Source organism: Cherax quadricarinatus, chromosome 28 (genome assembly GCF_038502225.1).
Source record: "Cherax quadricarinatus isolate ZL_2023a chromosome 28, ASM3850222v1, whole genome shotgun sequence".
NCBI lineage: Eukaryota > Metazoa > Arthropoda > Malacostraca > Decapoda > Parastacidae > Cherax > Cherax quadricarinatus.
This window is the reverse complement of record NC_091319.1, coordinates 17,832,904-17,847,148: the sequence shown is the minus strand read 5'-3', so window position 1 is coordinate 17,847,148 and position 14,245 is coordinate 17,832,904. Positions and strand designations below refer to the sequence as shown.

At 41.9% G+C, this 14,245-nt stretch overlaps 1 protein-coding gene across 2 annotated transcripts in view; it reads left to right on the top strand.

Annotated features, from left to right (window-relative positions):
- The first annotated feature begins 1,411 nt into the window (after window positions 1-1,411).
- LOC128693320 (transcription factor SOX-8) overlaps window positions 1,412-14,245 on the top strand; it is a 98,369-nt gene continuing 85,535 nt past the window's right edge. For both annotated transcript variants that reach the window (XM_053782941.2, XM_053782940.2), the window contains exon 1: window positions 1,412-2,270. In XM_053782941.2, coding sequence (XP_053638916.1) covers window positions 1,840-2,270 — 431 coding nt within the window. In that variant the 5' untranslated portion in view covers window positions 1,412-1,839. The remainder of the gene's footprint in view (window positions 2,271-14,245) is intronic.

Below are 14,245 nucleotides of genomic sequence, written 5' to 3'. Positions count from 1 at the left end.
CAGCATATCGCCAGAAGTGTTCATAAATCGAATAGCATCTGTAACATATGCCAGGATAAACAATCATAGAATTGCCCTCAGAAAAATCAACAATCTTTTACGACTAGACGACATATGTTAGGCCCATCATGGAGTATGCAGCACCAGCATGGAGCCCTCACCTGATCAAGCATATACGAATACTCGGAAAGGTCCAAAGGCTTGCAACCTAGACTAGTCCCAGAGCTGAGAAGATTGAGTTATGAAGATAGATTGCATGAACTGAGCCTTACCGCTTTAGGACGGTTAGTGGAGACATGATTACAACATACAAGATACTCAGAGGCTTTAACAGAGCAGACTAAGTACACAGCCACAGGGATGTTAGGAAATACTTTTTCAGTCTCAGGATGGCAAATAAATGGAGTGAGCGAGATGATTAAGTGGTAAAAGCAAACTCAATATCCAGTTTCAAGAGCAGGTATGATAAAGCCAGGAAGCAATAATGCCCGCGATTGTGCCTTAAGAGGTCAGGCCAGGAGCCAAGACTCGACCCCGCAAATACAACTTGGAGAGTACACACTCCAGTTAGTACTATTAGGCTTGAAGCGTATTTCGTGGATTTTTTTTATATCCGTTTCTTATTGAGCTACCATCCACTGGATGAATATGAGGTGCACAATAAACTAGCCACTACCGTCCAGTGCATGGATATGAAGTGCACAATAAACTAGCCACTACCGTCCACTGGTGGATATGGAGTGCACAATAAACTAGCCACTACCGTCCAGTCGAGAGAATTATAATTTTATTTCACATTACCGAAGTTTGAACAATAATAATAATAATATTAATGAGAACAATAGTAATAATAACGTGAGCACGTCTATGTATCCACATGAAACTTCTAAGACCCCAGCATCATAAGTTTGTTAGTAAGTTGGAGTGCTGACACCATCAAGACACAGTTATCGTCTGATCACCCATTGTACAGCACCGACCTGAGAGCCATTTACCGACAAATAAGTGATGGTGTTGACACGCGTCTTTAATTCGGGGGGATAAGACAAAGCCCTAAAATACTTGCTAATGGGCCTTGCCACTTCGGAAATTGTACTAGATTTTATTATTTTTGTCTATTTTACTGTCTTTTTGATATTTATTTTGGCGTTTTAGTTTATTGTGTAGGTTGGGTGATGATACGTAATACTGTCAGTGTTTTTTAATTGGTTGGAAAGTGGTCGTTTTTCAAGAAAGTGAAAAGCGTAAACAAATCCGGATTCGTGGCCCCGCCCACTAGGAATCTCCGGCGGACCAATTGGGGGAAGGGAGATTATCAGCGCGGCTGGTGATTGGCTGCGGATGGTTACGTGGGCGGGGCGAGGCGGCTGGATTCTGCATCTGAGGCTGCGGACAAGGAGCATCTGTGTAGGAGCAGCAGTCAGTGAAGTAAGACTAATCTATTTGAGTTGGGACAACGGGAGCTTAGTGAGCGTGGAGACCGGGAAGAGTAGCTTGTGAGAGCCCCCGCGTGCGTGTGTGTGAGTGTGTGTGACAACCTGCCAGCAGCACGTGCTACACCCCGCTACCCCCTCTACTGAGACGCATTGTTCCTGCGCACCTGATGCGCTCCTTGCCTCCAGGTTAAGACTTTTTGTTTCTACGGGAATAAGTGCAGCATTGTGTGGGAGACGGTATCGTTCATGGCTCTCCTCTGGGCCCAGGCAAAGTAGCTTTTTTTTCTTTCTCGTTCGGAGCGTCAAAGTGACCGTTCGAGACATCTAGAAAATTCCGCAAATCTTTGAAACAATTGACTTATTCTCCCTCGACGGAGGACCGGACACAGAGGGCGCCCAGAAAATGGAGTCTGTGAAAAAAGAGCGTGTGTCACCGCTCTTGCCCGAGGGAGGGGGCACCTACTGTCCCCCCGACGCCAACAGCAGACCCTGCGGGGTCGTCCCTCCATCACAGACACAGACAAACGATCACAAAACGACGGTGAAGTCGTACTTGGCGTCCGTCAACGGGGGAGTGCCTCCTCCTCCACCACCACCACCGACCAGTGCCCTCTCCACCACCACCCTCGCCAGCGTCATCTCCACCACCACGGCCTCCAGCACTGTCAATGGAGACCTGGGTAGGAACACCATCTCCAGCAGAGGTGTTGATGAGCGAGGGGTGGTGGAGACCGTCCTGCTCTCTGGGGCGCCTAACTTCTCCGGGGAGATCAGTGATGCTGTGGCCAAGATTCTGGAAGATTACGACTGGTCAAAGATTCCTCTAGCCAACAAGTAGGTTGACATTTGTATATCTCTCCGTACCCCCTTTCCTCCCTCCATCCCTCCTCTCTTTCTCTCCTGAGGGTTGGAAATGACCTCCGATCTAACCCGATACTATCTATTGTGACGTCCCCAGTACGTGCACTAGGCTACCTATTGTGACCTCCCCCCAAAACTTGCAATAGGCTACCTGTTGTGTCGTCCCAGCACATGCAGCAGAGTACCTATATGACGTCCCCAATACGTGTTCACAAACGTACTTATCCACTTTCATGTTATCAGAATGGGTGATAGATTTACCCCGGCTTCTGACTGCATTCCTAAAACGTTGTTTCATTATTTGCTTCTCTCCTAACGCTAGGCACACACACACACCAAAAGATATATTTGCATTTTCCTTCGGAGTACTTTTCTGGGGGCTAACTTGTTAATTTTATGGTGAAGTGATTCAATGCGTGATGGGTGTGGGCGGTAGTACGGAAAGATTACATTTTCAGAGTATCTCGAGACTGACCCCGCTTTAAGTGATGTTTACATTTTAGTCGAAGAAATCAATGTGTTACCACATATTATCATTATTACTAATTATTACAGGATATAAACACCAAGAAGTGTATTTCTCTCAGTGAATCTATGCTGAGAGTTTACTTTAATCCCTATTTTAAGGATTATGCTTGTCTGGGAGTGAAAAGATGTGCAGCCTTAATGATCCTAGTGTTGTCGATAGGCTTTAAGCACCATTTACCAGTTTATTATTAAAGAAACGGTAAGCCTGCATTCTTCATTCACTGCACTGAGCAATGGAAATTTAATCCTTAGTTTCCTGTTAGCGAGGCAAAGTAACTTATATTTCGGCCTACTACTTAATGCTATCTTCAAGTGTGGCAACCACCCCTTATTTTACACCGTTTTCTTACACAGATTCTGGACGTTTAATAAACCTGTTTGTATTAATCACAAACTGCAAAAGACGGGTAGACTACGTCAGACAGTGGAGTGTCTCGGGAGAAAAAGTTAAAAAGAACACGTTTATGAGGCGTAGTGAGAGGACGGCTCCTCCAGCAGGGTTAGATTCTCCCCTCAGCCTGCATGGCTGGCTGGCGGATGGAGGATCAAGCCTCGAACACTCCTTGCGCTGAATGACCCACACGACTTTAGCGCTTCAAGTAAATTAAAATTCCAGCTGGGGTAGTGCGTGTGAGTTTAGATCATAAGAAGCCGAGATACGACCTTTGGAACCACATTAGGCGAGTACAGGGTACTGAATGCTTTGTTTCCTACGCAGATCAAGAGCAATGAACTTATGCTCCATTGGAAGACATAGAATAAGCAAGGATATTATATACGGATGCAAATGAAAAAGGCATACACATTGGGATCAAGTAAATCAATATTGCAGATTCACATTTTGAAAGGGTTAAGGTAAGTATTGCTTCTGCGAAAGGTTGTAAAATGCAACAAACTGGCAGGTTTGTCATCAAAGATATAACGTAGCAAGAGGGTATATAAACCAGGATGGAAGGAGGTTTTGTGTGCAAGGGGCTTGGACATACAGCAGGCATGTGTAAGCGTGCTAGATGGGAGTGGAGAGAAATGGTTTTTGGAACTTGACGAGCTGTTGGAGTATGAGCAAGGTAATGTTTTGTGAAGGATGTTCTAGGGAGGGTTGGAGGGATAGGGTGAAGGAGGTTTTCAGCGCTAAACGCTCGAGTCAATTAGATGTGTGAAAGTGCTAGACCAGAATGAAGGGAGATACTTTTTTTTGAGGGGGGGGGAGGTATTTGACGTGGAGTGCGAGCAAAGTAACATTTAAAAAGGAAGTTTAAAAGCACGTAAGCAAACATTCGGACATACTTATTAGAAAAAAGTTTCGGTCCTGGGACCTTGATCATTTTCTAACATGTCCTAATGTTTGCTCACGTGCCTTTAAACCTCTTATCTCTATCAATGTTTCTAGCATTTAAAAAATGTGTCCAGAAAAACTGGCTAGTCTGGCCTGAGTCTTGGATTTCGGAAGAAGACTGCGTGCACTCTAAAGGATGGGAGGGTGTGCTGTGGTTGGCAAAGTTGATTTGCATCTGATGTCTGCGCACTTCTGGCAAGATGAACATATTTTCCTTCTTTAAGCTTTGGTGGTAAAAATATGATTTGGAAAACAAATATATGGACGGTAATGGTTGAGTGCGAGTAGGACCTACCTCGAGTGAGAGTAGGACCTACCTCGAGTGAGAGTAGGACCTACCTCGAGTGTGAGTAGGACCTACCTCGAGTGTGAGTAGGACCTACCTCGAGTGTGAGTAGGACCTACCTCGAGTGAGAGTAAGACCTACCTCGAGTGTGAGTAGGACCTACCTCGAGTGTGAGTAGGACCTACCTCGAGTGAGAGTAGGACCTACCTCGAGTGAGAGCAGGACCTACCTCGAGTGTGAGTAGGGCCTACCTCGAGTGTGAGTAGGGCCTACCTCGAGTGTGAGTAGGGCCTACCTCGAGTGAGAGTAGGGCCTACCTCGAGTGTGAGTAGGGCCTACCTCGAGTGTGAGTAGGACCTACCTCGAGTGTGAGTAGGACCTACCTCGAGTGTGAGTAGGACCTACCTCGAGTGTGAGTAGGACCTACCTCGAGTGTGAGTAGGACCTACCTCGAGTGTGAGTAGGGCCTACCTCGAGTGTGAGTAGGGCCTACCTCGAGTGTCAGTAGGACCTACCTCGAGTGAGAGTAGGGCCTACCTCGAGTGTGAGTAGGGCCTACCTCGAGTGTGAGTAGGACCTACCTCGAGTGTGAGTAGGACCTACCTCGAGTGTGAGTAGGACCTACCTCGAGTGAGAGTAGGACCTACCTCGAGTGAGAGTAGGACCTACCTCGAGTGTGAGTAAGACCTACCTCGAGTGCGAGTACAACCTACCTCGGGTGTGAGTACAACCTACCTCGGGTGTGAGTACAACCTACCTCGGGTGTGAGTACAACCTACCTCGGGTGTGAGTACTAACTACCTCGAATATTGCAACCAATATTTCCAACATATTACTTTCAAACCTAGTAACACATCAGCAAACTCTAATGTTATCCTAACTTATTTTCCTAGTACCAAGCGCTAGTGATGGTATTGAAATAACTGAGTGTGACCCTGTCACCTGAAGGCTATTAATGCAGTGTTCACCCCCCCCCCCCCTAGGTTGCCCGGTCCCAGACCAGCTAATATACAATATTTACCTAACATGATCCAGTAGGCTTGGTGGAGTGTTTTTTTTTTTATTGATACTGAAACTACCTGAAGTCTCTTATAGATATTACGGCAAATTGGATATGTAAGGTCGCGAGTTTTATTTCTGTATACACCGCGAAACGTATTTCTGTGTATTTACATTGCGAGCTGTATTTCTCAGCGTATATAGTACATCGTTAGGACCCCAATGGAAATAAGTCACTGACTTTTTGTGAGGTTATCGTAGGGAATTTACATGTTACTATGTATGATAATTGTGCTTATGTGCACCTATACCTAAATAAACTTAGTTACTTTTAAGGATGTGTACCGAGAGCTTCGATGAATTTCTATCATAGAAATCTAGATCTTCGTGATTGTAATGCTAGGTGAAATACGACCTTAATAACCCTGTTATAGTTGACAGCCCATACGGCTGGCAAACTGTCTGATAAATTCTGACACACTTTCAGTAAACGTACACCTCAAGTACTCGCATACACCTCGACAAATTCCTAAAAATCGGTTCCTGGTCAGCCTGGTTGTGGTGCATTCGTTGGGTTGCAGGCACTAATACCCTGCTCCATCAAGCCAGCAACCAAGAGACCTGGTCTGGGACCCTACCGCGGGGGCTGTGACCAGGTACACACTGTTCCCACATACCCTACATTTATTTAACATCGGTTAATCCCCATTTTTGAACGGCTTCTCACGAAGTTTCGCACAGAAAACTAAGAGGGGATACCAATGAAGAGGATAAAAAAAAAAACACTTAAGAGGGGACACGAAGAGAATAAGCGGATAAAACACACAAGAAGGATAAATGGATCATAAGCATAAATAAAAGGGGACATATTAGGTTCTGAAAAACAATACCAAAACACTACTTTTAAGAGGAGATTCACACTTAAATTTAGGTTATTATTATTATTATAATCAAGGGGGAAGCGCTAAACCCGGAGGATTATACAGCGCCTGGGGGGGGATGTGGAAGGCATTCAGGCTTAATTCGGGGAACTGGAGCACAGATCCAATTCCCTAAATCAAGAGCCCCTCACCAACATCAAGGAACCTTCCTTGAGGGGACTTAAATTTAGAAACACGTGAGTAAAGGTGCCACTGACTGGCACCTGCCTGGGCACCAGTACTAGTGACTGGAACCATACTAGTGATGGTCCCAGCCCCCTTAGCACCAGTACTAGTGACACCCTCTCTGAGCACCAGTACTAGTGACCCCTTTCCTTGAGCACTACTACTAGTGACTAGCACCCACCTGGGCACCAGTACTAGTGACTGGCTTTCCTCTGTAAACAAACAACATTGGCATTCTCTCTGGCTGCGCCTCCCTCTCGAAATATTTCCCATACCTTGGGTTGTATAAACAATACTATCTGCCGCACTTGTATCCCAGGTGGGTGATGCTCTATATAGCGCCGGAGTTACGAATATATGGTTTGTTACTATGATTATAGAGTTATCAGTACAGTGACGGTGCTACTGTAAAGAGCTTTTAATATGAATGTAAAGCTGGTGTTATAACGATTGCAGTGGTAGTGGTAATTGTAGATTATATAATTGTTGTAGTGGTGATAGTGGTAGCGGTGATAATGGTATTGGTAATGGTGGGTAGGTAGGTAATTTTGAGACAAGAAGAACAATTTGACCGCGTTGATCAATGAAATGAACGCACCTGGCACTGATAAAAAAAATTACAACACATAAGAATATCGAAGATGAAAGTGGAATAGTGCTGAATAATGAGATGCAGTGGTGAGGCAGATGGATAGAGGGAATGGGAAAGACATTAGACAAGAACGGGGAAATAGGCTAGGCAGGAGAGGGAAGGAAGGGGCGGAAAATAGTAGTGTGTGGGGTACTCTGGTTCGAACACAGGTGCAGGCCTCACATTGGCCAGTAGGCCTGCTGCAGTATTCCTCCTTTCTTATGTTCTTAAAACATCCGTGGTAGTGTGGCAAGGTGACAGTGAACCCAGGACAAGTTTAAATTTACTTGACTGTCACAAGCGGTGTGAGACTAGGCTGCAAGGAGGTAATACCGTCCAGTCATGAGAGTATTGAGCGATGGTTTGTTAAAAGTTTTGCACTCTGGCAGTATTGCTGCTGCTGTCTCATGAACACGTAAGATAGCTAAAACCTTACGAATTTCAGCTCATATTTGGTATATTTAAGAGGGCTGGTCAGAGACCGGGTTGCAGGAGCGATGACAACAGGACGACTAAGAGATAAAAGATGTGTGTTGACATTTACGCCAGTAGTATTCTAGAGAGTATAATCCAAATAACGCATTCAATATATTTTTCAATAAATTCATTATAACTTTAAAATAAAAATACTTCAGAAATATCGATTATTAGCATCAATATTATTTACATGATAAAAATAAATACAATTATACAGAAAAATAATTTAAGTAACATTTTAATTAGTATTCTCATCTTTACATACATTGTATGGTTCAGGCTGCACCACCTGATAACCCATATCTAGTTTCTGATAACACGTACAACACAGTATATATATAATCTTGATAACTTGCTAGGTCAAGGTCAATTATTCTCATCATTCAAAAATACTAGTGAATGGTATTTTTTATATTGCAGTCCTGAAGTTCTGCATCATGTACAGGATTACTTATTTATGGTTACTGTACTTTCGTATACATGGTAACTCTGTGTGTTTACGTCTGATCCACTGATTGAACGATAACCAACAGCTATCGTCTCGACGGCCCGGGCCCAAACCAGGCCACCATTGTACTCTGTGATGCTAGCAGCACTGAGTACAGCGTATGCACCACCTCCCAGCTAATCAGGAACTCATTGGAGAAGCTTATCAAGCTTCCTCTTCACGACAGTCTGTTGGCAATTCCCCTTAAGTATGAAGGATGTTTGTTACAAAGTCTAGTGTACTTATTGCACCTTCGTTTTTCACAAGAGGTATTTTTTGCACAGTCTGCCAACCTTTTGCTCCCGTAGGGAGTGATTTCGGTGTGTAGGTTGAGAATCAATACCTCCAGAGTTTTTAGGTGTAAATTTTGCTGCATTTTTCTCTCTTCTGTTCCAAGGAGTATAATTCATGTTACTTTCAAGTATTCTCAGCAATTCTGGTGCTTGACTGAATTTATACACAGTGAATATATATATATATATATATATATATATATATATATATATATATATATATATATATATATATATATATATATATATATATGTGTGTGTGTGTGTGTGTGTGTGTGTGTGTGTGTGTGTGTGTGTGTGTGTGTGTGTGTGTATGTGTGTGTGTGTGTGTGTACTCACCTATTTGTACTCACCTATTTGTGGTTGCAGGGGTCGAGTCATAGCTCCTGGCCCCGCCTCTTCACTGATTGCTACTAGGTCCTCTCTCTCCCTGCTCCATGAGCTTTATCATACCTCGCCTTAAAACTATGTATGGTTCCCGCCTCCACTACTTCACTTTCTAGGCTATTCCACGGCTTGACTACTCTGACTGAAGAAATACTTCCTAACATCCCTTTGATTCATCTGAGTCTTCAACTTCCAATTGTGACCTCTTGTGTCTGTGTCCCATCTCTGGAACATCCCATGTGTGTGTGTGTATGTGTGTGTATGTGTGTGTGTGTGTGTGTATGTGTGTGTGTGTGTGTGTGTGTGTGTGTGTGTGTGTGTGTGTGTGTGTGTGTGTGTGTGCGCGTGCGTGCGTGCGTGCGTGCGTGCGCCAAATTGGTAAACTTGGTCAATTAGCAAGAACTGGTTTAAAATTAAATGCTTTATAAAATTTTCTCTTATAAGTTTAAAGATATATTTTTTCATTTATTTTAATGTAAAAATTAATAATTTTGTACCAGAAGAATCTTAGAAAACTTACCTAACCTTATTATAACAAGCGCAATTTAACTTAGCCTATTCCAACTAAATATATTTTAGATAGTATACAATAATTTAATAATACACAATGAAATATATTTTTTCGTTAGGTTCAGAATGAATTTTGCTTAATTATTGCATATACAAATTTTTGCTTGCCTTATCCGGCAAGAAAAGCGTTGCTGTTAAAGCCAAAATAACAAGTTTTATCTATTCGGCACGACATATATATATATATATATATATATATATATATATATATATATATATATATATATATATATATATATATATATATATATATATATATATATATATATATATATATATATATATATATATATATATATATATATATATATATATATATATATATATATATATATATATATATATATATATATATATATATTTTACCAGTAGGAATATTTTATTACATAATATGGTACAAAAGATTTAAGAGATACATTGTTGATATATATAATTACAAATCTAATCTAGAGAGAACAAGCCGAACCAGATAAACCTGTGAGCCACAAACACTAACGATTGGATCCACGACAAAGAGGTTAGATCCGAATAGTTTGTTTTGTTAACTATTAAGAAGTTGTGGGATTAAATTCCCCGTAGTCTGATCTCAGATCAGGTCTCGTATGTTGAAAAGGAAATATTACAGGATGAAGAATTATTAAGAAGCACATAGGAAAGTAAAAGTATGTGTATACTGAATGTAAGAAGTTCACGGCAATCTTAAGTGTTCATGAGAGAGAAAGAAAAGATCAACGATCCTGTCAGAGTGCAAAATATTTAAATAATAGATTTCCATTTTGAAATCATTTGACAGAACAGTAGTTCTTTCCTGGAGGGTTGCTGTCTACCAACCTATCTTGGTAGTAGTACCTCCTTGGATGGCTGCTGTACTACAGACTGCTACCTGGGTAGTAGTATATACCTGGATGGTTACTATCTGCTAACCTATCTGGGTATATTGGCAGACAGTAACCATCCTGCCAACAACAGAGTACAACCTTGTCCCAGTAAGAGCCTTGCAACGCGCGTCTTTTCTTCACAATAAAGGGGCTATTATTATATTTTTCGAAAATTTGCCGCTGAAGCTGTTAGTTTATTATATACCCCATATCCACCCTGTGGACGGTAGCGCAAGAGCATATTTTTACATAAAAGGCCTAGGAACTAGGCCCCGAAAGGGTTAATAGGAGTACATCTGGATTTATATCTTAAAGTTGACTTAACTGTTGCAAAGCAGAAGTGTTATAAGAAGAGCAGAGTATATGGAGAGTAAAAGAAAGGTGAAGAGAGTGGTGAGAGAGTGCAAAAGGAGAGCAGATGAAAGAGTGGGAGTGGCACTGTCAAGAAATTTTAATGAAAATAAGAAAAAATTTTGGAGTGAGTTAAACAAGTTAAGAAAGCCTAGGGAAAGTATGGATTTGTCAGTTAAAAACAGAGTAGGGGAGTTAGTAGATGGGGAGAGGGAGGTATTAGGTAGATGGCGAGAATATTTTGAGGAACTTTTAAATGTTGAGGAAGAAAGGGAGGCGGTAATTTCATGCACTGGCCAGGGAGGTATACCATCTTTTAGGAGTGAAGAAGAGCAGACTGTAAGTGTGGTGGAGGTACGTGAGGCATTACGTAGAATGAAAGGGGGTAAAGCAGCTGGAACTGATGGGATCATGACAGAAATGTTAAAAGCAGGGGGGGATATAGTGTTGGAGTGGTTGGTACTTTTGTTTAATAAATGTATGAAAGAGGGGAAGGTACCTAGGGATTGGCGGAGAGCATGTATAGTCCCTTTATATAAAGGGAAAGGGGACAAAAGAGATTGTAAAAATTATAGAGGAATAAGTTTACTGAGTATACCAGGAAAAGTATACGGTAGAGTTATAATTGAAAGAATTAGAGGTAAGACAGAATGTAGAATTGCGGATGAGCAAGGAGGCTTCAGAGTGGGTAGGGGATGTGTAGATCAAGTGTTTACATTGAAGCATATATGTGAACAGTATTTAGATAAAGGTAGGGAAGTTTTTATTGCATTTATGGATTTAGAAAAGGCATATGATAGAGTGGATAGAGGAGCAATGTAGCAGATGTTGCAAGTTTATGGAATAGGTGGTAAGTTACTAAATGCTGTAAAGAGCTTTTATGAGGATAGTGAGGCTCAGGTTAGGGTGTGTAGAAGAGAGGGAGAATATTTCCCGGTAAAAGTAGGTCTTAGACAGGGATGTGTAATGTCACCATGGTTGTTTAATATATTTATAGATGGGGTTGTAAAAGAAGTAAATGCTAGGGTGTTCGGGAGAGGGGTGGGATTAAATTATGGGGAATCAAATTCAAAATGGGAATTGACACAGTTACTTTTTGCTGATGATACTGTGCTTATGGGAGATTCTAAAGAAAAATTGCAAAGGTTAGTGGATGAGTTTGAGAATGTGTGTAAAGGTAGAAAGTTGAAAGTGAACATAGAAAAGAGTAAGGTGATGAGGGTATCAAATGATTTAGATAAAGAAAAATTGGATATCAAATTGGGGAGGAGGAGTATGGAAGAAGTGAATGTTTTCAGATACTTGGGAGTTGACGTGTCGGCGGATGGATTTATGAAGGATGAGGTTAATCATAGAATTGATGAGGGAAAAAAGGTGAGTGGTGCGTTGAGGTATATGTGGAGTCAAAAAACGTTATCTATGGAGGCAAAGAAGGGAATGTATGAAAGTATAGTAGTACCAACACTCTTATATGGATGTGAAGCTTGGGTGGTAAATGCAGCAGCGAGGAGACGGTTGGAGGCAGTGGAGATGTCCTGTCTAAGGGCAATGTGTGGTGTAAATATTATACAGAAAATTCGGAGTGTGGAAATTAGGAGAAGGTGTGGAGTTAATAAAAGCATTAGTCAGAGGGCAGAAGAGGGGTTGTTGAGGTGGTTTGGTCATTTAGAGAGAATGGATCAAAGTAGAATGACATGGAAAGCATATAAATCTATAGGGGAAGCAAAGAGGGGTAGGGGTCGTCCTCGAAAGGGTTGGAAAGAGGGGGTAAAGGAGGTTTTGTGGGCGAGGGGCTTGGACTTTCAGCAAGCGTGTTAGATAGGAGTGAATGGAGACGAATGATACTTGGGACCTGACGATCTGTTGGAGTGTGAGCAGGGTAATATTTAGTGAAGGGATTCAGGGAAACCGGTTATTTTCTTATAGTCGGACTTGAGTCCTGGAAATGGGAAGTACAATGCCTGCACTTTAAAGGAGGGGTTTGGGATATTGGCAGTTTGGAGGGATATGTTGTGTATCTTTATACGTATATGCTTCTGAACTGTTGTATTCTGAGCACCTCTGCAAAAGCAGTGATAATGTGCGAGTGTGGTGAAAGTGTTGAATGATGATGAAAGTATTTTCTTTTTGGGGATTTTCTTTCTTTTTTGGGTCACCCTGCCTCGGTGGGAGACGACCAACTTGTTGAAAAAAAAAAAATGTCTGGTATCTAATTTTCATTAACATGACATCTTGGAATATTACATCTGCTGTCTGTATATTCCTCAATAAGTGGACAATTAAGCACAAAATGTTCAAGATAGTGACTATAGGGCTGGCCACATACTTTGCATTTGGTTTGATCATCACCTGTGTGTCTGCCAAAGTGAGTACTTGTTACCAAGTCTAAGCCTGACTACTATAACATCAGTCTGTTCACATTGCGAGTTGCTCCATAAACGTACTCATCTACGTTCATGTTATCATAGTGGGTGATAGATATACTCAGCCTTCCATCTCCAGTCCTATAGCATCGTTTCATTATTTACTTCACTCCTAATATTCCTAATACTAAGCACAGGCACACCAAGCTAACTTATTAATGATGGAGTAATCCAATGCTTGATGGAATCCCAATAATTACGCATTAGTTATCCTTTCACGAATTTTTGAGCATGTATTTATATCCCACTTTTTCGAGTCAAAAGCCTTCATTGATGACATAGAATCAGTAATAATCAGTCATGCTCAGTGTCATAAGTTAACTTTAGTGCCATTAGGATAGCAAACAATTCAGTTTGCAGTGTAGAAGCCCAGTTGTTAATTCTTATGCCTAACTCTACATAGTTGCTATCGTTTTTATCGAGGTAGGTGACAAGAAGAGCAGCTGTAGCCCTGCCAGTAGACTCCTGCTGGAGGTGACAACAAGAGCAGCTGTAGCCCTGCCAGTAGACTCCTGCTGGAGGTGACAACAAGAGCAGCTGCAGCCCTGCCAGTAGACTCCTGTTGGAGGTGACAAGAGCAGCTGCAGCCCTGCCAGTAGACTCCTGCTGGAGGTGACAACAAGAGCAGCTGCAGCCCTGCCAGTAGACTCCTGCTGGAGGTGACAACAAGAGCAGCTGCAGCCCTGCCAGTAGATTCCTACTTAGATACATCAATGTACATAACTTGTGATAAATTATCACTAACGGTTAAGCGAGAACTTCCTTCCCTTACAAGAGATAAGGAAGGGATAACTAGTATTGAACTTATATCAGTAAAATCGCATAAGAGTTACAGTGTGCACTAAATGAAACATATCGATGTGTTGATCGTGATATTCTGTGAATGGGCAACACAAGTGTCTGTGTCTGAAGGATCAGCTGACATTTAGTAAACACAAACGTGTGCACACATGCCAAATAGGTGCATCCAGTAAGGTGTTTGTAACCATTAGCAAAGTGGATTTACTTCCAATAGTATTTGCACTGATTCACCTTGGTAACAGATGTGAGGAATGTAGTTTTGTACGTGTGATAGGTGGACTAATAGAACTTTTTATAAAGCCTCACTGCTGGCTAATCTCAGGGTGACGGTATGTGGAATGTGGCAGTGTGTGGAGTGTATCAACGTATGAAGTGTGGCGGTGTATGAGAGGGAT